The sequence below is a fragment of the Carcharhinus amblyrhynchos genome, chromosome 1, assembly GCF_965287045.1.
Source record: "Carcharhinus amblyrhynchos chromosome 1, sCarAmb.v2.hapA, whole genome shotgun sequence".
NCBI lineage: Eukaryota > Metazoa > Chordata > Chondrichthyes > Carcharhiniformes > Carcharhinidae > Carcharhinus > Carcharhinus amblyrhynchos.
This window is the reverse complement of record NC_137324.1, coordinates 146475174-146496466: the sequence shown is the minus strand read 5'-3', so window position 1 is coordinate 146496466 and position 21293 is coordinate 146475174. Positions and strand designations below refer to the sequence as shown.

General features: G+C 43.5%; 1 protein-coding gene across 1 annotated transcript in view; it reads right to left on the bottom strand.

Annotated features, from left to right (window-relative positions):
* The window catches only part of LOC145341565 (uncharacterized), a 148932-nt gene that overhangs the window by 45460 nt on the left and 82179 nt on the right, over positions 1-21293 (bottom strand). Inside the window, exons 22-28 of the mRNA XM_080186569.1 lie at positions 19358-19672; positions 18119-18424; positions 14961-15275; positions 13214-13528; positions 6924-7238; positions 2997-3311; positions 1454-1768 (exon numbers count right to left, since the gene is read on the bottom strand). Of these exons, the coding sequence (XP_080042695.1) occupies positions 1454-1768; positions 2997-3311; positions 6924-7238; positions 13214-13528; positions 14961-15275; positions 18119-18424; positions 19358-19672 (2196 nt within the window). The remainder of the gene's footprint in view (positions 1-1453; positions 1769-2996; positions 3312-6923; positions 7239-13213; positions 13529-14960; positions 15276-18118; positions 18425-19357; positions 19673-21293) is intronic.

Sequence of the window (21293 nt, the reverse complement as noted above, 5' to 3'; positions counted from 1 at the left end):
GTCTGGAACTATATGGACTTTCTTCCACAAGAGCCTTCAGCTAGACACTGTCACTTAGTTTCAGTCTGCTCCCATTGTGGTTTTGCACAGAGGACATTTAATAACATGGAACAGGAGGACATTCAGCTCTGTGGGCGGGATTTTCTGGCATGTCTCGCCCCAAAACTAGTAAATCCAGTCGAGGATCTTTGCATGGTCGGCTCGTTACCCGCTACAATTCCCACGGCAGGAAGGACAGGAAAACTCCCCCCTTCAAGTCTGCACTGCCCTTCAACTAAAAATAGCTGATATTTATCTTAACTCATTCACTCACCTTGTTCTGTAACATTGACTATCCTAAACCATCAAAACTCTCATTGCTCTAATTTTGAACTTTCCAACTGATTCACAAAACAATTTTTGGAGAGAGAGCTGGAGATTTCTATTATCCTATGGGTGAGGAAGTGCTTCCTGCCATTAGCCCTCAATGATAGGCTCTAATTTAAAGATTACGTCCACTTGTTCTAAATTTTTCTCACTTTAGGAAATAATTTAACTGGACAGGATTTTCAGGCCAGGGCTGGGAGTGGTGGTGAATGGTGTTGGAAACATTGGTGCTAGCCAGCGTGATGTTGTTCCAGTGATGTACCTGATACCAACCATTTTAGATTTTAATCTAGGTGGGTTCAGGAGTGGCTGGACTGCTGACCTCCATAGGACTTGGAGATGATTAGGCTCATTAATTCCAAGTAAAGGAAGCTGATTGGAATTTTCCAGTTGGTCTTCAGTTTCCCCTGCTGGCAGTGAATGGTTTAACAGTCTGGAGGTCGGCCCCCAAGAAATCCTTTTGAGATCCTCCCCTCTCCCACAGTGATGGTCTACCTGCGAGATTATCCTTTATTTGAAATTTTCAAACAATTGGAGAAAAGGTTGCATCGTTATTGAAGTGCCTTTCCTATTCCACTGCAAACATTTTAGCCTACAGTTTCTTCAGAACTGGTAGATGTCTGAATGGGTCTACAGCTTGTCACATGTCATCCCTCCATTCTAATTAGTTGGGCATCTCCATGAAAATCCCAATGAGTAATCGTTTCCTCCCAAGGCAGGATTAGAATCAGTTCCGACTTCTGGTTCATGCTGTGGGAGAGAAAATCCAGTCTTCTCTATTTACCTTTCAAATACTTTAAGCACCTCAAACATTTCAATGAGGTGACTCCAATACTTCCACATTCAGTGAACTCCAAACCTCATCTCTGTAAACTGCAGTTGTAATTGAATACATCCTGTCCCAATGTCATTCTGCAGAATCTGTGCTGCACCCCCTTCAAAGTCAACCGGGTATTTGAACAAGTAACCCAGGTACAGGGGCTAATAACCCAGAAATGGAAGCTTCAATACACTCGTGAAACTTACAAACACACACAAATAAGGAGCATATTAAAAAAATCTTCATCAAGCAAATCACTCCTCTTACCTGAACAGGTCACTGCGACATCCTTCGTGTGTGTGCACGTACTCCCCACCTGTGGGTTAGCAGAGCACTGATCGAGGGAAATCTCTCTCCCATCACACCTCACATTTTCCAACCAGATGTCCCCAGTCCCCTCTCCATAGGGTGTATTTTGTGTTACTGGCAGGGCTGACCCACAATTCAACATTCCGCAGACCACACTTGCAGCGTTAAGATCCCAGCCATTTGCACAGATAGTTCCCCATCTGGAGTTACGATAGACCTCAACTCTCCCGGAACACATATTAGGACCATTTACCAGACGTATGGGCACTGGACCTGGAACAGAGATGTTTATACGTTTAAAGTGATCTGTGATTCATTAAACATTCAATGGAGTCATCAGCTGGACATTTCTGTCCAGGTGTCTATCCCCTATCAATATGGTTTACTGCAGAGAACATTTATGAGCTCCGGAATGGGATGTCCATCTACCTGACTTGGTTCCATCATCCTTAATATCTTTACGCAACCAAAAAAATAAAATATTGTAGATGGTGGAAATCTGAAATAAAAACAGATAGTGAAGGGAATTCTCAGCAGGTCTGGTAACAACTGCCAAGAGAGTAACAGAATTAATGTTACAATCCAATCACCTTTCATTAAAATTGGGCAAAGGAGGACATATTCGAAGAGCTGGTATGGAAGCTTGCAGAACCAATTCCCCTGGTGAGAATAGAAAAAGTACAATTTCCAGACCGTATCTATCTTCTCTTCACCATGGACAGATTTCCCTAATAGAACTGTCAGAGGGTCTCCATTTCTTCCATGAATGAAGGCCCAAAGGATTTCCATCGGCCCCACCCTCTTCAGCTTGACTGACAGTGCCTGATTGTGCCAGGGATACTGTTCAATTCCTGGCTTGGATCATTGTCTGTGTGGAGTCTGCATGTTCTCACCAAGTCTGCATGGGGTTCCTCCGGGTGCTCTGGGTTTCTCCCACAGTCGGAATGATGTACTGATTGCATTGGCCATTCTAAATTCTCCCTCAGTGTATCCGAACAGGTGCTGCAATGTGGCAACTTGGGGGTTTTCACAGTAACACCAGGCTAGTAATTCAGAACCCTCAGTTAGCAATATTGAAACGGGGCTACTAATCCTAACATTTGGTAGTAATCCAGAACCCTGGACTAGTATTCCAGAACCCTGGGCTAATAATTTAAGGCACTGGCATACTAATCCAGTACTCTGGGATGGAAATGCAGAAGCCTGGGCTACCAGTACACATACTGGGTTGGTAATCTGGAACTGTGGGATAGCAATCTACACACTAGGTAATCCAGTATATTGTGTGAGTAATCTAACATCTGGGAAACAAATCCAGAACCTTCGGCTGAATCTGGGATTGGACACTGAGCTGGGAATACAGGGTAAGGGGAGCCACACCAAAGGCCCAAGTGCTAATCCAGACAGCTGGGTGCTAACCTGGATCAAAAAACAAGTGTTTCAATTCCACAAAGTCATCTTGCACAATAACACAAACAAAGAATAACATAAATATACTGACCTGAGCAGGTAACTCCAGCATCCTGGCTGTGTGTGCAGTTAGTCCTCACCCATGGATTGGCAGCGCACTGATCGAGGGTAGACTCTGTCCCATTACAGCTCACATTGTATGACCAGATCACCCCAGTTCCCTCTCCATAGGTGGTGCCTCGATCTGCTGACAGGGCTGTTCCACAGTTTAACACTCTGCAGACCACATTTGCTGCTTTTACATTCCAGCCATTGTCACAGACCGTCCCCCAGACAGAGTTACGATAAATCTCAACTCTCCCAGAGCACATGTTGCTACCATTCACCAGCCTTACAGGCACTGGACCTGCAATAGAAATGAGAACAATGTTAAACTGGTCTGGGACACATGGATTTTCACGAGAGATTTCAGCTGGATACTGTATTTCCAGGATCAGTCTCCTCCCAATGTGGGTTAACACATGGAGCATAATTAACAGAAGAATTGGAGGAGGGCATTCAGCCCCTCAGATCTGAACTGCTTTTCAATTAAGTCATTGCTGATCTATATCTTAACTCCATCCACCCATATTAGCTCCGGAATTCTGAATACCCTTAACCATTAAAACGCTATCATGCATCGTTTTGAAATTTCTATCTGAAAATCAGGATGAATAGCTTTTTGGGGGAGAGAATTGGAGATTTTGAACATCCTGCGGGTGAGGAGTTGCTTCCTGTCTTCAGCCATCAATGGTCAGGCTCTAATTTAAAGATTGCATCCATTTATTCCAGATTGCTCCCACCAGAGGAATTAATTTTGCTGGGCAAGATTTTCAGGCCACAGGCAGGAACAGAGGTGGATGGCACCTGGAAATGCTGGTGCCAGCCAGCAAGCTGCTTTCACAATGGCATTCTTAAGGCTGACTATTTTTGCTAAGGTGGGTTCCAGACTGACTGGACTATTTGCCAACATCTGGAATTTACCAGTTACCCTCCAGATGCTTATACTGACCTTGAAACATTCAGGTGCCTGGAGGTGGGCCCCCAGAATGGCAAGTGGAATCTCTACCATCCCCCACAGTGGAGGTCTAACTGTGAGATCTATCTTTTAGAGTCATGGAGTTGTACAATACAGAAGAAGCCTTTAGCCCATTGAGTGTGTGCTGACAAATCTACACAAAATCCATCGTATTCCCACTTTCCAGTGCTTAGGAAAAAACTGAATATTATGACATTTCAAGTGTCATCCACATCATTTCAAAAGGCCAGAAGGTTTCCCCCTCCATTATCCTCTCAGGCACTGCATTCCAGATTCCTACCACCCTTTCGGTGAAAAGAATCTTGCCTCAGATCTCCTCTAAATCTCCTGCCCTTCACCTTAAAATTGCACCCCTTGTTACTGACCCTTCAACTATGGGGAACAACTACTTCCTATCTGTATACCTCAGAATTGTATTCACCTCATCAGCCTTCTCTGTTTTAAAGAAAGCAAGCTGAGCATATTGAGCCCCTCTTCATACCTCAAATGCTCCATCCTGTGCAACATCCTGGTGAATCTCCTCTGTACCTCTTCCAATGCAATCATACCCTTCTTATAGTGAGATGATCAGAACTGCACACAACACTGCAGCTGTGGCCTAAATAAAGTTCAGTACAGCTCCAACATTACTTCCCTGCTCTTATAGATTATGTCACAACAGAAAAAGAAAAGTGTCCCGTTTGCTTCTTAACTATCCCTTTCTTATCAGAAGTATATCGATCTCCTTCTTGAAATCATTCAATGAATCAGATTCCACTATGCTAGAGGGCAGCAAGTTCTACAAATTCACCACCCTGTGAGAAAAAGTTCACCCTCATCTCAGTTTTAAGTCTACTGCCTCTCAACCTATACCTGTGATCTCATGTTCTAGATTGCCCATAAGAGGAAACATTTGGTCTACATTTACTTTATCAATCCCTTTTAAAATTTTATCTACCTCAATCAGATCCCCCTTCATCCTTTTAAACTCCAGCGAGTACAAGCCCAAACTGTTTAATCTCTCCTCATCAATCAACTCTTTCATTCCCCGAATCATTTTGATAGACCTCCACTGAACAGCCTCCAAAGCCACCGCATCCTTCCTCAAATAAGGAGATCAAAACGGCAAACAATGCTCCAGATGTGGCCTCACCAACACCCTATATGATTGCAACAACACTTCTCTACTTTTATACTCCAGTCCCTTTGACAGAAAGATTAGCAGGGTAGTTAATCCCTTAACCTTTCCTTCTGTCTTCAGGGGCCTATGACCCAAGTTACTTTCATCCTGTGAGCTCCATGGAACCACAGAATCACTACAGTGCAGAAAAAGGCCATCCAACACAGAGTCTGCACGGACTCTTCAAAAAGACACCCCACCCAGGCCCTCCTCTCCTCCATATCCCTGTAACCAGGGCAATCCACTAATCTACACATCATTGGACTGTGGAAGGAATCCGTTGCAGATACTGGGAGAACATGCAGACTCCATACACAAAGTCACCCAAGGCTCAAATCGAACCCGCATCTCTAGCACAGTGAGGCAGTAGGGCTAACCACTATGCCACCATTCCACCATTTCTAGTGTCCTGCCATTCACTTACTTGTCTTGTTACTCCATCCAAAGTGCATCAGCTCACACTTTTCAGAGTTAACTCCATCTCCCACCCAATATGCTCATCTGAGCAACCCATCCATGTCTTCTTGCAACCTAAGACCTTATTCCTCACTAGAAACTACCTTGCTAATCTTTGTGTCAAAGGGACAAGAATATAAAGGTAAAGAAGTGTTGTTGCAATCATATAGGGTGTTCGTGAGGCCACATCTGGAGTATTGTGTCCAGTTTTGGTCTCCTTATTTGAGGAAGGATGTGGTAGTATTGGAGGCAGTTCAAAGGAGGTTTATCAAAATACTTCAGGGGATCAAAGGGTTGATGGATCAGAAGAGATTAAACAGTTTGGGCTTGTACTCGCTAGAGTTTAGCAGGATGAGATGGGATCTGTTCGAGGTATATAAAATTTTAAAATTTTGATCAAGTAAATGTAGACCAAATGTTTCCTCTTATGGGGCAATCTGGAACATAAGGTCACAGGTATAGATTGAGAGGCGGTAGATTTAAAACTGAGATGAAGCGGAACTGCTTCTCGCAGAGGGTGGTGAATTTGTGGAACTTGCTGCCCCATAACGCAGTAGAGTCTGAATCATTGAATGATTTCAAGGAGGAGATAGATATATTTCTCATAAAAAAGGGATAAAGGGATACGGGGAACAGGTGGATTTGAGAACAACAAGAGATCAGCCATGATCTGATTGAATGGTGAAGCAGGCCGAAGGGCTGAATGTGCCTAGTTCTGTTCCTATTACTATGTTTCTACGTTCTGCAAACTTAATTATCAGCTGTCAACACATCCTCAGCAGACCTCATTTTGATCACTGTGGTACGTCACTGGACACTGGCCTCCAGTCACATAAACAGCCTTCTATCATCATCCTGTGTCCCCTACCACTAAACCAGTTTTGGATTCATCTTGCCAAGTTAGCATGGATTCCATGTGCTTTCACTTCTTTATCAGTCTCCCCTGTAGCACATTCCTCTCGAAGAAGGAGACAAAACCTGGCACCATTGACAAATTCTGTTTCGCACTGTTGGAGGAAAAATCTAGCTTTCCCTATAAACCATTGTAAATCCTTAAAACATCACAAACACTTCAATGAGGTCACTGTTTAACATTCCATATTCAGTGGATTTGAAATGTCAGCTCTGTAAATTGTACTTGTAATTGAACACTTACTGTCCCCAGCATCATTCAGCTCAATCTGTACTGCATCCCCTCCAAGGTTAAAGGGTTTTTGGATAAATAAGCCAGATGCTTAGGCTAATAGCCCAGGAAAAGGACTTTACAAACAAACATACATAAGGAGCATGTTATGAACTCTAAGTGAATAAATCGTTTCACTCACCTGAACAGGCCACTCCAATATCCTCTCTGTGAGTACACCTATTCCCCACCTGTGGGTTGGCAGAGCACTGATCAAGAGAAAGCTCTCCCCCGTCACATGTCACATTTCCCAACCAGATGTTCCCAGTCCCCTCTCCATAGATGGTATTTTCTGGTCCTGACAGGGCTGATCCACAGTTCAACATTCTGCAGACCACATCTGTTGCATTCATATCCCAACCAGTTGCGCAGACTGTTCCCCAGCCGGAAATACGATAGACCTCAACTCTCCCGAAACACATGTTAGAACCGTTCACAAGACGCATGGGCACTGGACCTGGAATAGACATGGTTATACAGTTAAAATGGGCAGGGATTATCTGAACTTCTAATGGAGTCACTGCCGGCACACTGTAGCCCAGGTGCCAGTCTCCAACCAATATGGTTTAGCACAGAGAAAATACGAGAGCTTAGAAACAGAAGGAGGCCACTGATCCTCTTGTGTCTCCACTGTCATGCAATTAGAACATGATTAAATGCTATCCTAACTCAATCCAGCTGCTTTGGTTCCATTATTCTTCATATCTTTACACAACAAACCCACATCAAAAGCATAATACTGTGGATTCTGGAAATCTGACATAGAAACAGAAAATGCACAAAATACTCAGCAGTCAGACACCATCGCTGTAGAGAGAAAAACAGAGGCCAGGATTTTCCCGCATCGCTGTGGATGGGACCAGTTGAAATTCCATTGACTTTCAGTGGGACTGGAAGATCTTGGCCTGAGTCAATGTTACAAGTTGATGATCTTTCATCAGAACTGGGAAAAGTTACAAATGTCAAGCTTTAGGTAAGTGAATTGAATAAGAATGGAAAAACAATTTCCTGATCCATCTTCTTTTCACCGGAATCATTCAATCTTAATGCATTTTGATTCCCCAACATACAGCTTCCATTTCTTCCTGTAATGGAGGCCCTAGCTGTTTCCACCACACACCACCTTCTTCAACTTTACTGAACATGTTCTCAGCTTGATTAATCATGTTCTCAACTTGAACAACATTTCCTTCAACTCAATTCACTTGCTTCACATAAAAGGCTATGTATTTCCCAAATATCTCAGCTATGCCTCTTGTAATAACTCAAGAGTCAGCTATAATGACAGGTTTAGTCTGGTAGATAGTCTGGTAGATAGTCAATATCTTTTCCAAAAGATAGGGGAGTCTAAAACTAGAGGGCATAGGTTTAAGGTGAGAGGGAAGAGATACAGAAGTGTCCAGAGGGGCAATTTTTTCAGAGGGTGGTGAGTTTCTGGAACAAGCTGTCAGAGGTAATAGTAGAGGCGGGTACAATTTTATCTTTTAAAAAGCATTTAGATATTTGCATGGGTACGATGGATATAGAGGGATATGGGCCAAATGCGGGATTAGTTTAGAGGTTTAAAAAAAGTAGGGTGGCATGGACAACTTGTTCCGAAGGGCCTGTTTCCATGCTGTAAACCTACATGACTCTATATAGGAACGGTGTTTTATTGCACAAAAGGTAAAACCACAAGCCTGTGGTGAACACATACAGGTCCCATCCAGGATGATACTACAATGGATCCACTCAGGAGCCTGCTTTATACAGGGCTCAGAATATGAGTTCCACCTGTTAGGTGGATACCTATCACCACGGGAATTTGTATTCAAGTTTGACTGGAAGGTCAATCAGGGATTCCCCATGTAAGTCCAGGAAGTTATCACACACTCCCGCTCCTCCATTTCCAAGGACACCCCTCACTCTTAAGGCATCGGGGCCATAGTTGTTGTTTTGGCTCATGACCTTCTTTCCATTTCATACTTCGCCTGGTTAAGTGGGATGTACCGTGTCAGTGAGCGTCTCTTTCTGGATGACCACCAAAGTATTACTGCAGGCGGATCTTTCTCAACAATGATATTTGGTTCAGGTTCCGCTTCCTCCATTTCCAGTTCGGAGGTGGAATCCTCATATGCTACTTTTGAGCCTCGCATTAGCTGAGTTCCTTTATCCTTAAATCTATCGGTATACTTGGTGTCCCAGGTGGCATGCTCACTGCGTTAGTTGCTTTTGTTGACAGCTCCCGACAGTGTAGGTCGTCAATATATATTCTTCGGATCATGTTCCCAGCTTTTACCATCTAAGCCACCGGTCCTGTTGTTGAAAGGATCATTCCTGGTGTCCATGGGGTGCAGTCTCCAAACTTTTTCACTTGGACAGTGTCTCCTAGTAAATAATTCTATCAGCTTTTTGTCCATCGTGGCTCCTTTTCTGGGCTTCTTGCTTTTCTTCAATTGTTTGACTAAGTTCAGGAAGGTGAGGCTTAGATTGCTCCGCAGGCGTTACCCATCAGTAGTTGTACCGGATTAAACCTGTCATTAAATGTGGCATTGTCCTGTAACTAAAACAGAACTGTGCCAATTTTGTGTCTAAAGAACCCTTGGTCTATTTTTCATTCTATTTTTGAAAACTTGAGACTGCTTGCTCTGCAAAGCCATTTGATGATGGATGATATGGAGTTGTATGGACATGTCTTATTCTACTTGTTTTCGCGAATGTCCTAACTTCGCCATTGGTAAATGGGGTCGCATTGTCTGTCACGAAAACTTCTGGTATCCCATGAGTGCTAAAAGACTGTCTATGTCCTTTTATCGTGTTAAATAATGTGGAGGACACTATCCGGTGTATATCAATCTACTAAGCATGGGCATCAATTATATCTGAAGCATTGAGCCCATAAATAGAGTCCTCTAGTCATCTTGGCACATTCTATGTGCCTTTACCATCTCTATGTCCCACATTTATGCCAGGCCCCCAGATGTCACTTCTCACTAACATCTTCATTTTCAAGATCCCTTGTTGGCTGTTATGAAGCTTTTGAAGGTTAGGCCTTTGGGTGGGACATGGGATAACTACCCAGGCTCCCCAAAGAATGGTGCCTTCTTCGATACCTAGTTCTTAGTATTTTGTCACATATGGCTTTAACTCTTGTGCCAAATATTTAATATGATGTGGCTTAATTTTGCCAATGTGGGACTGTTCCATGTCCAAGTCTTAATTTTTTTGGCTGAGATTGACAAAATATCCATAAAATTTAATGCCATTCCAACTTTGTCCATATTTGGTGTTAAGGCTCAGACCATCTGCGTCAGTTATCTGTATCCCTGTTCTATGTTCCAAGATGTACTCAAAAGTGCTTAACAATAGCACCCACTGCTGTATTTGAACTGAAGCTATGAGGAATTGTTTTGTGTTCAGAAAAATGGCTCAACAGTGGTTCGTGGTCTGTTATAGAAACGTAGAAGATAGGAGCAGAGGAAGCCATTTTGTCCTTCGAGCCTGCTCCACAGATCATTACAAACATGGCTGATCGTCCAACTCTATAGGCTAATCCTGCTTTTTTCCCATAACCTTTGATCCCATTCACTCCAAGTGCTGTATCCAGCCACCTCTTGAATATATTCAATGATCATGAAGTGTCGAAACTTCTTCACTAAGAGGACTATTGCCAAACCTTCCTTTTCAATCTGTGCATATCTTCATTCTTCATTCGCAAATGTTTGTGTGACATGTGTAATTGGACGTTCCATTCTGCTGCTCCATCGGTTACAGCGTTGTACCTATTCCATATGGAGAGGCGTCACATGTAATAACCAGTGGCTTCTTTGTGTGCTGTAGTAGATAAATGCATTATCAATGCATTGATGTTTGATTCTCCTGTGGTTCTTGCCATGCCCTTTCTGATCTTTCTTTCGCAGCGTGTATAGGGATGCCAGTAAGGTCGCCAAGTTTGGAATGAACGTTCCATAATAGTTTACGAGGCCAAGAAATGATTTAAATTCTGTCATGTTCCTTGGTGTTGGAGTCTCTTTTATCGCTCTTACCTTTTGCTAAACTGGGTGTAAGCCATCTTTATTGACCCTATAACCGAGGTAAGTTACTTCAGATGCCTGGAAAGTGCAATTTTCCCTTTTTAGTCTGCTCCTGACTTCCGAAAATCATCACAAGACTTCCTCTAAGTTTTCACGGTGTCCCTTGACAGTGGCTCCTGTGAGCAGAATATTGTCGAGATAAACTGCGACTCTGGATATTCCCCTCAGTATGCTGTCCATTACTCTTTGGAAAATGGTACAAGCCAATGATACACCAAAAGGTAGACGAGTGTATTCGTACATCCCATTGTGCGTTTTAATGGCATGTATTTTCTTGATGACGCTTGCATTTCAAAGAACAGTACAGCACAGGAACAGGCCTGTAGGCCTTCCACACCTTCCGAAGTTAGATATGAGCCACGCTTACCTCCAAATCTGATTGGAGGCAAACATGGCTCATATCCAAGTTTGTGAAGACCTGGCATCACTACAATTTTGCATACAAATCCCTTATTTGAGCATCCGACGAGATGATCTGTCCACTGTCATTTTATAATCATGATGTGGAGATGCCGGCATTGGACTGGCATAAGTACAGTAAGAAGCCTCACAACACCAGGTTAAAGTCCAACAGGTTTATTTGGTAGCACAAGCCACTAGCTTTCAGAGCACTGCCCCTTCATCAGGTGAGTGGGAGTTCTGTTCACAAACCGGGCATAGGAAGACACAAACTCAATTTACAAAATAATGGTTGGAATGCAAGTCTTTACAGGTAATCAAGTCTTAAAGGTACAGACAATGTGAGTGGAGAGAGGGTTAAGCACAGGTTAAAGAGATGTGTATTGGCTCCAGCCAAGACGGTTAGTGAGATTTCACAACACACAACAACGCAGAATCGCTGAGCAGAAACTGATAGCCGAGTTCCACACACATGAGGATGGTCTCAACCGGGATCTTGCTTTCATGTCATATTGTCTGTAACTCCATGACTTGTCTGGGCTTGCAAAAGCTCACTAACTATCCTGCCTGTATTTCATAGTCTCGCAGAGATAGATTGTATTGTTTGGCTTTAGTACCGGAACAACTGATTCAACCCTTTCAGAGAATTGCATGGGTTGAATAATGCCCAATTCTTCTAATCATTTCACCTTGATCTCTACTTTTGCTCGCAGAGCATATGGAACTGGTCTTGCCTTTAAAAATCTCGGTTGGGTGTCTGGGTCTACATTAGTGTTTACCCTAGACCCTTTTATCTATTACCTCTTATAAGTTACCATTACCCATCCTGAAAATTTGCTGCCAATTGAAGCAGATTTTTGTAATCAGGCAAATCCCAAAATGATGTGTCCTGGCCCTTGAGCCATCATCAATCTAACTGTTGCCCATATGTGACTAAGGTTACAATGGTCCCTATTATGCGTAATGCCATTACACACTTACACTCTTATACTGCTGTATAAGTTGTCAATCTTGCCTTATTGTCACTTAACTTAAGTGGTAAAATGCCAATAATAATCTTCTAAATTCTTGTTCCCCTACAATGGATACTGCTGCACCTGTGTTACCTCCATGTTCAATGGGTATCCATTCACTTGGACTTGGATCTGCATTTTGGTGTGGGATACAATTTATTGTACTAGTTGCTCTCCTTCAGTCTGACTTATCTGATAAGTTCTATTTTGGGGTGGCTTTACCCTTTGATTTCTGTTGGTTTTGGTAACCTTGCTGGGGACATGCTCCCTGGCTGCATGCACAATGTTGGTGTGCTGGCCATTCTTAAACTGTGGGGATCCCTGGTTTCTCTCTCTGCTCATTTATCCTCATCCAAGATTGGGGGGCATGAGTGCATTCAACTGGAGATCAGGGACTGTGGTAGGAGGTTCAGCCAAGCCTGAGGACATTGTTATCTGTGGCTCTTTCAGCTCTTCAGCTCCTTTCTCCTCATTTTTGCAAAACATGACTATTTCTATGGCTTTATTTAGGTCCAGGTTTGGGTCTATTAATAGCCTTCTTTGAGTTGCTAAATAATTTATGTCACATACTAAATGGTCTCTCAGCATTTCAGATAACACTGGGCCATACTTGTAATGCTCTGTCAGTTTCCTCAATCACATCAGGAATTCCATCACTGGTTCAGCTGCAAATCTAATAATTCAAAACACTGGGACAAATGCAAAAGCTACTAATGCCGACCCTGGGCGATACAGAAAATTGTGCGAGTAATCCAACACCTGGGATAGGGACCCAGAACCCTCGGCTAGTAATTCTGAAACTGGGATAGGACACTGAGCTGGTAATACAGGGTAAGAGCTGCCACACCAAAGGCCTGAGAGCGAACCTTATCAAAAAACAAGTGCTTCAATTCCACAAAGTCAACTTGCACAATAACACAAACAAGGAATAACATAAATATACTGACCTGAGCAGGTAACTCCAGCATCCTGGCTGTGTGTGCAGTTAGTCCTCACCCTTGGATTGGCAGTGCACTGATCGAGGGTAAACTCTGTCCCATTACAGCTCACATTGTATGACCAGATCACCCCAGTTCCCTCTCCATAGGTGGTGCCTCGATCTGCTGACAGGGCTGTTCCACAGTTTAACACTCTGCAGACCACATTTGCTGCTTTTACATTCCAGCCATTGTCACAGACCGTCCCCCAGACAGAGTTACGATAAATCTCAACTCTCCCAGAGCACATGTTGCTACCATTCACCAGCCTTACAGGCACTGGACCTGCAACAGAATTGAGAACAATGTTAAACTGGTCTGGGACTACACAGACTTTCACAAGAGATTTCAGCTGGATACTGTATTTTAGGGATCAGTCTCCTCCTGGTGTAGGTTAGCACAGAGAACATAAAAAGCAGAAGAATAGGAGGACGGCATTTAGCCATTCAAATATGCATTGCTTTTCAATTAAGTAATTGCTGATCTGTATCTTAACTCCATCTATCTATGTTGGTTCAGTAATTCTGAATACTCTCAACCATTAAGATTCTATCGCACACAGTTTTGAAATTTCTATCTGATACCCATCATGAATAGCTTTTTGGGGGTCAGAGCTGGAGATTTAGGCAAGGTGGATTCTGGACTGACTGGGCTATTTGTCTGCATATGGAATTTTCCAGTTACCCTCCAGATGCTCATACTGACAATGCATGATTCACTGCCGAGAGGTGGGCCCTCAGAATGACCTGTGCAATTTCTACTCTCCCCACAGTGGTGGTCTAACCGTGAGATCCATCTTTTAAAGTCATAGAATCATACAATATAGAAGAGACCCTTCAGCCCTTTGAGTTTGCATTGACAAATCTACATTCAGTCTAGGCTATTCCCACTTTCCAGCACTTGGCCCACAGCTTTGAATGTTATGACATTTCAAGTAACTCATCCATGTACGTTTTAAAGATTGTAAGGTTTCCCGCCTCTGCAACTTTCCCAGGCAGTGCACTCCACACTTCAACCACACTCCGGATGCAGAAGTCTTTTCTCAGATTCCCTTCAAATCTCCTGCCCCTCAGCAGGCAGCATGGTATCACAGGGGTTAGCACTGCTGCTTCACAGCTCCAGGGACCTGGCTTTGATTCCTGGCTTGGGTCAATGTCTGTGTGGAGTTTGCACATTCTCCTCGTGTCTGCGTGGGTTTTCTATGGGTGCTCCGGTTTCCTCCCACAGTCCAAAGATGAACGGGTTAGGTTGATTGGCCATGCTAAATTTGCCCTTAGTGTCCTGAGATGCATAGATTACAGGGATTAGTGGGTAAATATGTGGGGATATGGGGGTAGGGCCTGGGTGGGATTGTGGTCGGTACAGACTTGATGGGCCAAATGGCCTGTTTCGATACATACAGGGATTCTATGAAAATCCAACTTTCCCTATAAACAATGGCAAATCCTTAAAACTCACCAACACTTCAATGAGGTCACTGTTTAACATTCCATATTCAGGGGATTCCAAACGTCAGCTCTGTAAACTGTACTTATAATTGAAGACTTCCTGTCCCTGGCATCATTGAACTCACTCTATGCTGCATCCCCTCCAAGGTCAAAGTGTTTTTGGACAAATAAGCCAGATGCCTCAGCTAATAGCCCAGGAAATGGGAAACAAACAAACACACTTAAGGAGCATGTTACCAGCGCTACGCCAAGTACATCATTCTACTCACCTGAACAGGTCACTCCAATATCTTCCCTGTGTGTGCAGTTATTTCCCACCTGTGGGTTAGCAGAGCACTGATCAAGAGAAAGCTCTCTCCCGTCACATGTCACATTTTCCAACCAGATGTTCCCAGTCCCCTCTCCATAGATAGTACTTTGTGTTCCTGACAGGGCTGATCCACAGTTCAACATTCTGCAGACCACATCTGTTGCATTAATATCCCAACCAGTTGCGCAGACTGTTCCCCAGCTGGAGAAACGATAGACCTCAACTCTCCCAGAACACACATTTGAACCGTCCACAAGACGTATGGGCACTGGACCTGGAATAGACATGGTTATACAGTTAAAATGGGCAGGGATTATCTGAACATCTAATGGAGTCACTGCCAGCACATTGTAACCCAAGTGCCACTCTCCTAGCAATATGGGTTAGCACAGAGAACATACAAGGACTTAGGAACAGGAGGAGGCCGGCCATCCCCACGTGTATCCACTATCGTTTATACAGAACATGACTAAATATAATCTTAACTCCATCTATCTGCTTTGGTTCCATCATCCTTCATACCTTTACACAACAAAAGAAAACAATCTGCACCAACCCATTGGAAAAACCTGAACTCCCACCTAATCCCCCCTGCCAGCACTTGGCCTATAACCCTGAAAGTTATGATGTGTGATGTGCTCATCCAGGTACTTTTAAAGGATATGAGGCAACCTGCCTCCACCAGCCTCCCAAGCAGCACATTCCTGACCATCACCACTCTCTGGGTAAAAACGCTTTCCTCACATTCCCCCCTTAAACCTCTTTCCCCTCATCTTGAACCTATGTCCTCTCATGACTGACCCTTCAATGAAGGGGAACAGCTCTTCGCTATCCACTCTGTCCGTCTCTCATAATCTTGTACATCTTGATCAGGTTGTCCCTCAGTCTTCTCTGCTTCAATGAAAACACAGAATCCTCACAACACCAGGTTCAAGTCCAACAGGTTTATTTACTAGCACAAACCACAAGCTTTTGGAGTGCTGCTCCTTCATCACATGACTCACCTGATGAAAGAGCAGCGCTCCGAAAGCCTGTGGCTTGTGCTACCAAATAAATCTGTTGGACTTTAACCTGGTGTTGTGAGGCATCTTATGTTGCTTATCCCAGTCGAACACCAGCATCTCCACACCAATGAAAACAACCCAAGACTATCCAACCTCTCTTCATAACTTAAATGTTCCATCCCAGGCAGTATCCTGGTAAATCTCCTCTGCTCCCACTCCAATGCAATCACATCCTTCCGATAATGTGACGAGCAGAATGACAGGTAATGTTGCAGATTATGTGAAAATTGGTGGTGTAGTAAAAAGCGAGGAGGAAAGACTTGGATTACAGGATGGTATATTTGGATGGACTGGTCAAATAGGCAGAATAGTGGTCAATGAAATTTAATCCTGAAAAGTGTGAGGTACGCATTTTGGGAGAACTAACAAAGTAAAGGAATACACAATGAACGGAAGAACACCAAGAAGTATAGAGGACCAGAGGGACCCTGCGGTACATGTCCAGAAATCCCTGAAGGCAGCAGAACACGTAGATAAAGTGGTTAAGAAGGCATATGGGATACTTGCCTTTATTAGCCAAGGCATAGAATATAAGAGCAGGGTGGTTATGATGGAGCTGTATGAAGTGCTGGTTAGGTAACAGCTAAGTACTATGTACAGTTCTGGTTGTCACATAGGAAGGATTTGATTGCGCTGGAAAGGGTGCAGAGGAAATTCACCAGGATGTTGCCTGGGATGGAGTATTTCAGCTGTGAAGAGAGACTGGATAGGCTCAGGTTCTCTTCCTTAGAGCAGAGATTGCCGAGGTGTACAAAATTATGAGGGATAGTGATAGGAAGAAACTTTTCCTCTTAATAGAGAGTCCAGGGGAGACCAGGGGAAGATATTTAAGGGAAGGAGCAGGAAATTTAGAGGGGATTTGAGAAAACCTCACCAAAGGGTGGTGGGAACCTGGAACTCACTGCTGAAAGGGTGGTAGAGGCAGAAATCATCACAATATTGTCTCTTTCAGTGCTGTAAAATTTTGACTCTGCTATACCATGTTCTCCTCAATTACTACCAACAACTTTCTTCCATGCCTTCCAACCTTTCAGACTCAACACTGGGTTCAACAAAGTCTTATCAGAAATCCTGCATTTTATTTCCTGCATCTTTGCAGCGTTCACTTTTATGCTCGTTTTTCTCTTCTGTTTTCAGAGCACAATTGTTCATGTTTCTGCCATTCACACTTCCTCTAGGCACATTTTTTGCTTTTTGTCCTTTTATCATTTCCACTCTCTTTGACCCTGCACCAATTTCCAACTGGTCCCAGGCATCATCAATTATTTTGGGAAAGAATTCCAGATTTCTACTCCCCTTCGTGTGAAGTCATTTCTGACTTCACCTCTGAATGACCTGATACTTATTTTAAATACTTGTTCTGTATTCTCTTCCCAGTTGAAATAGTTTCTCTTTATTAACTTATCAAATCCTTTAAACATCTCAAATATTTGATTTCCTACATTTAACAGAATACAAGCCAGGTTGCTGCAATCTGTCTTCATCTTTTAACTCACAGTGGTCAGCACTGCAGCATCACACCATAAGGGACCTGGGTTTGATTGCAGCCTTGGGTGACTATATCTGTGTGAGTTTCTACCAGGTGCTCCATTTTCCTTCCACAGTCCAAAGATGTGCAGGTTAGGTGGATTGGCCATGGTAAACTGTCCCTTAGCATCCCAAAATGTGTAAATTAGGGGGGATTAGTGGGATAAGTGTGTAGGATTTGGCAGATAGGGCCGGAGGGAGAGGGGAGGGGGTGGGGTGGGCCTGGGTAAGATGCTCTGTTGGAGAGTCAGTGCATACCCAATAGGTCAACTGCCCTCCTTCTGCACTGTAGGGATTGTATGGTTCTATAGTTTAGTCCCCAGTATTGTACTGATGAATGCGTGCTACATTCCTCAAAGGTCAATGTACATTATTAGACAAGGAGACCAGTGGCCTGTGCTAGCAGCCTAGACTGCAGTAATCCAGAGGCCTGGACTGCTAACTCAGACACAAAACAAGAGCTTCAATTCCACTAGGTCAGCTTGTAAACTACCATACACACAAAGAACATGCTAAAGGCACTAACCTGAACAGATAACTCCAGCATCCCAGCTGTATGTGCAGTTATTCCCCACCCATGAGCACTGGTCGAGGGCATACTCTGTCCCATCACAGTTCACATTATGAGGCCAGATGACCCCTTTCCCCTCTTCATAGTAGGCATCTCTTGTTGCTGATTGAGCCGTGCCACAGTTTAACATTTTGCAAACCACGTTTGCAGCTTTTATATCCCAGCCATCATCACAGATGGTTCCCCAGATCGAATTACGATAGACTTCAACTCTCCCAGAGCACATGTTAGTACCATTCACCAGCCGTATGGGTACAGGACCTAGAGATGGAAATATGGTTCAATTTTTTTGTGTCATCTTGACTCACACTGCTGTCATTAATACGACATTTGAGCCCAAGTGCAGACTCTTACCAAAGAGATTACTTAAGTACAGGAATAGGCCTTCAAGCCCCTCAAGTCTGCCCAACAATCAATTGGATCGGTGAAGACCTTCATCTTAACTCCAACTATCAGCTCTGTTCCACAAACCTTAACCGCCATTCCCAACAAAAATTTGCAAATTCCAATTGATCCCAAGCTTTAATTCCAGATTTCACTCCCTTCTGTGAAGATATGCTCCCTGACATCCCCTTCAGAGCTGCATCACTCTAAGGTTCAGTCCCTTGTTCTACAGGCACACCCAACAGTGGAAATTGATTCTTTCTATCTACTCCATTAAATGCCTTAAATCTAATTAGATCCCCTTTAATTTTCTATATTTAACTCAATGTAAGCCACATTTCTACAATCTGTCTTAATAATTTAACTCTTTCTAGTCCCAGTATTTTGCTGATGAATCTGCACAGGATCTGCCCCAAGATCAACACATTTTATTGAACAAATAACTGATGAATTTGTAACCCAGACGAAGGGCAGATAATCCCCAGTCCTGGTAGTGATTGTGGGAAAAAACAGGGCCTCCAATCTAATTAGTTTGTGAACCAGTACACACAAAGACCACATTAAATGCAAAGAAGAGAATTCTTTCACCCTGACAGGAACAACAAAGCCTCCACCCACAACAAAGCCCTCACCCAAGCAGAGAAGCCAACCACCTCACTCCCACATTCAGCTGCTGCACTCCCCCTCCCTCCCACCCAAACACAATCAAGGAAGCCTGTCACTGTTGCTGGCAAAGAACCATTTCCATCTCACCAAGAATGCAGCACTGTCCTATGAACCTCACTCATCCCAGCAGAAAACTACACTCACCTGAACAGGTAACTCCAGCATCTTGTCTGTGTGTGCAGTTAGGTCCCAACCATGGGTTGGCAGTGCACTGGTCGAGGGTAGACTCTGTCCCATCACAGCTTACATTATGAGACCAGATGACTCCAATACCCTCTCCAAAGGACGCATCTCTTTCAATTGATAGGGCTATCCCACAGTTTAACACTCTGCAAACCACACTCGCTGTTTTTATATCCCAGCCGTTGTTACAAACAGTCCCCCAGCTGGAGTTACGATAAATCTCAACTCTCCCGGAACACATGTTGCTACCATTCACCAGCCGTACCAGTATTGGTCCTGGAATACAGATGAGAACATGTTTGGAAAGATCTCAGATTAACTAGATTCATTAACTGGACACTTTAGCCCAGGTATTAGTTTCCTACCAACAGTACAGAAAAATTTAAGAACATTAGAACTGGGGCAGACTATTCAGTTCTTGTGTCTATACATTATAGGTCATGGCTATCTGTATTGTCAGTCCATTCATGTGCCTAATTTCATAGTTCTTAAACACCGAAACCCCAAAAATCTATCAATCTCAATTTTGAAATTTCCAGTCAACTGCAGCAAAAAGAGCTTTTTGGTGAAAGAGTTCCAGATTTCCATTGCATCCTGTGAGAAGAAATACTTCCTGACATCACTATAGAAAGGCCTTTCTCTAATTTTATTGACTTGTGTTATGGGTTCAACTCCGGAAATAGTTTATTGCTTTCAACTCTTTCAGGCCTTTTATGTTGATTAAATAACCTAAAAAAGGCATTTCCTTGAAGTGGTCCATGAGCTAAGAATTTGTATACATGTGATTGTCACTCTCTTTTTTAACTTGAGTATTTCAAATTAAAAATAACCAAACAGGCAAAGCTTTATTCTTAAACAAGATAATGGTAAGTTTATTGCTAAACGACTGTTGAAAATTGCAGGTCAGTGATAAATTTATCTACAAAAATACAAAGTCTAAAATGCAGATAGAAGTGGAGAATAATTACAAAAGTGAAATTCCTCGAAGACGTTGAGCGAAATCTTCTTGAAAAATAGCAGAATGTTGTTTCCAGTAAGAAAATCAGTGTGTTTCTGTCCAGATCTTACAACACTGCCGAAAAAAATTAATGGGGCAAGTTCTGCAGCGTCATACAGGGGGGTAGGATCACAACACGCCAGTAAAACTCGGCTGCCGGTTATCAGGTTGTCCCTATCAGAACCTGAGGAAACCACTGCCCCCCCGCCGCCCCCCTGCCACCTGCTCCCCCCCCCCACCCTCAACACTCCATTCCAGCCCACCCAAGGAGATCTCAGGGGCTCCCCTCAGTCCCGCCCGATCAGTGATGGCACCTGTCTGGATTCCTTTTTCAATAGATCAGTGATGATTTCTGAGCAACTTGTTCTGTGGTACACGGTGGAGGAGAAAAATCCAGCTCTCACATGCAGTTCACCGTTAATTCAGCTGAGAGCCATGAGTTGGAATTGGCTTCTGGAGGTCCTCTGCGCAAAATGACTCTTCTCAGCCAGACTTTCCACAGATCAAAGCTCAAATATGGCTGCTATGCCTGAATACTGAAAGGCTTGGATAGAGTGGACGTGGGGAAGACAGTTCCATTAGTAGGCACGACTCCAATCTGTGGGCATAGCACAGGATAAAGGGATGACCCTTTAGAATTGAGATGAGGAGGAATTTCTTCAGTCAGAAGGTGGTGAATCTATGGAATTCATTGCCACAGAAGACTGTGGAGGCCAGCTCATTCAGTATATTTAAGACAGAGATGGATTGGTTCTAGAATGGCAAGGGGATCAAGAGTTATGGGGAAAAAGTAGGAGAATGAGGTTGAGAAACTTATCCACCATGATTGAATGGTGGAGCAGATGAACTGGGCCAAATGGCCTAATTCTTCTCCTATATCTTATGGTCCACTATGGTCTT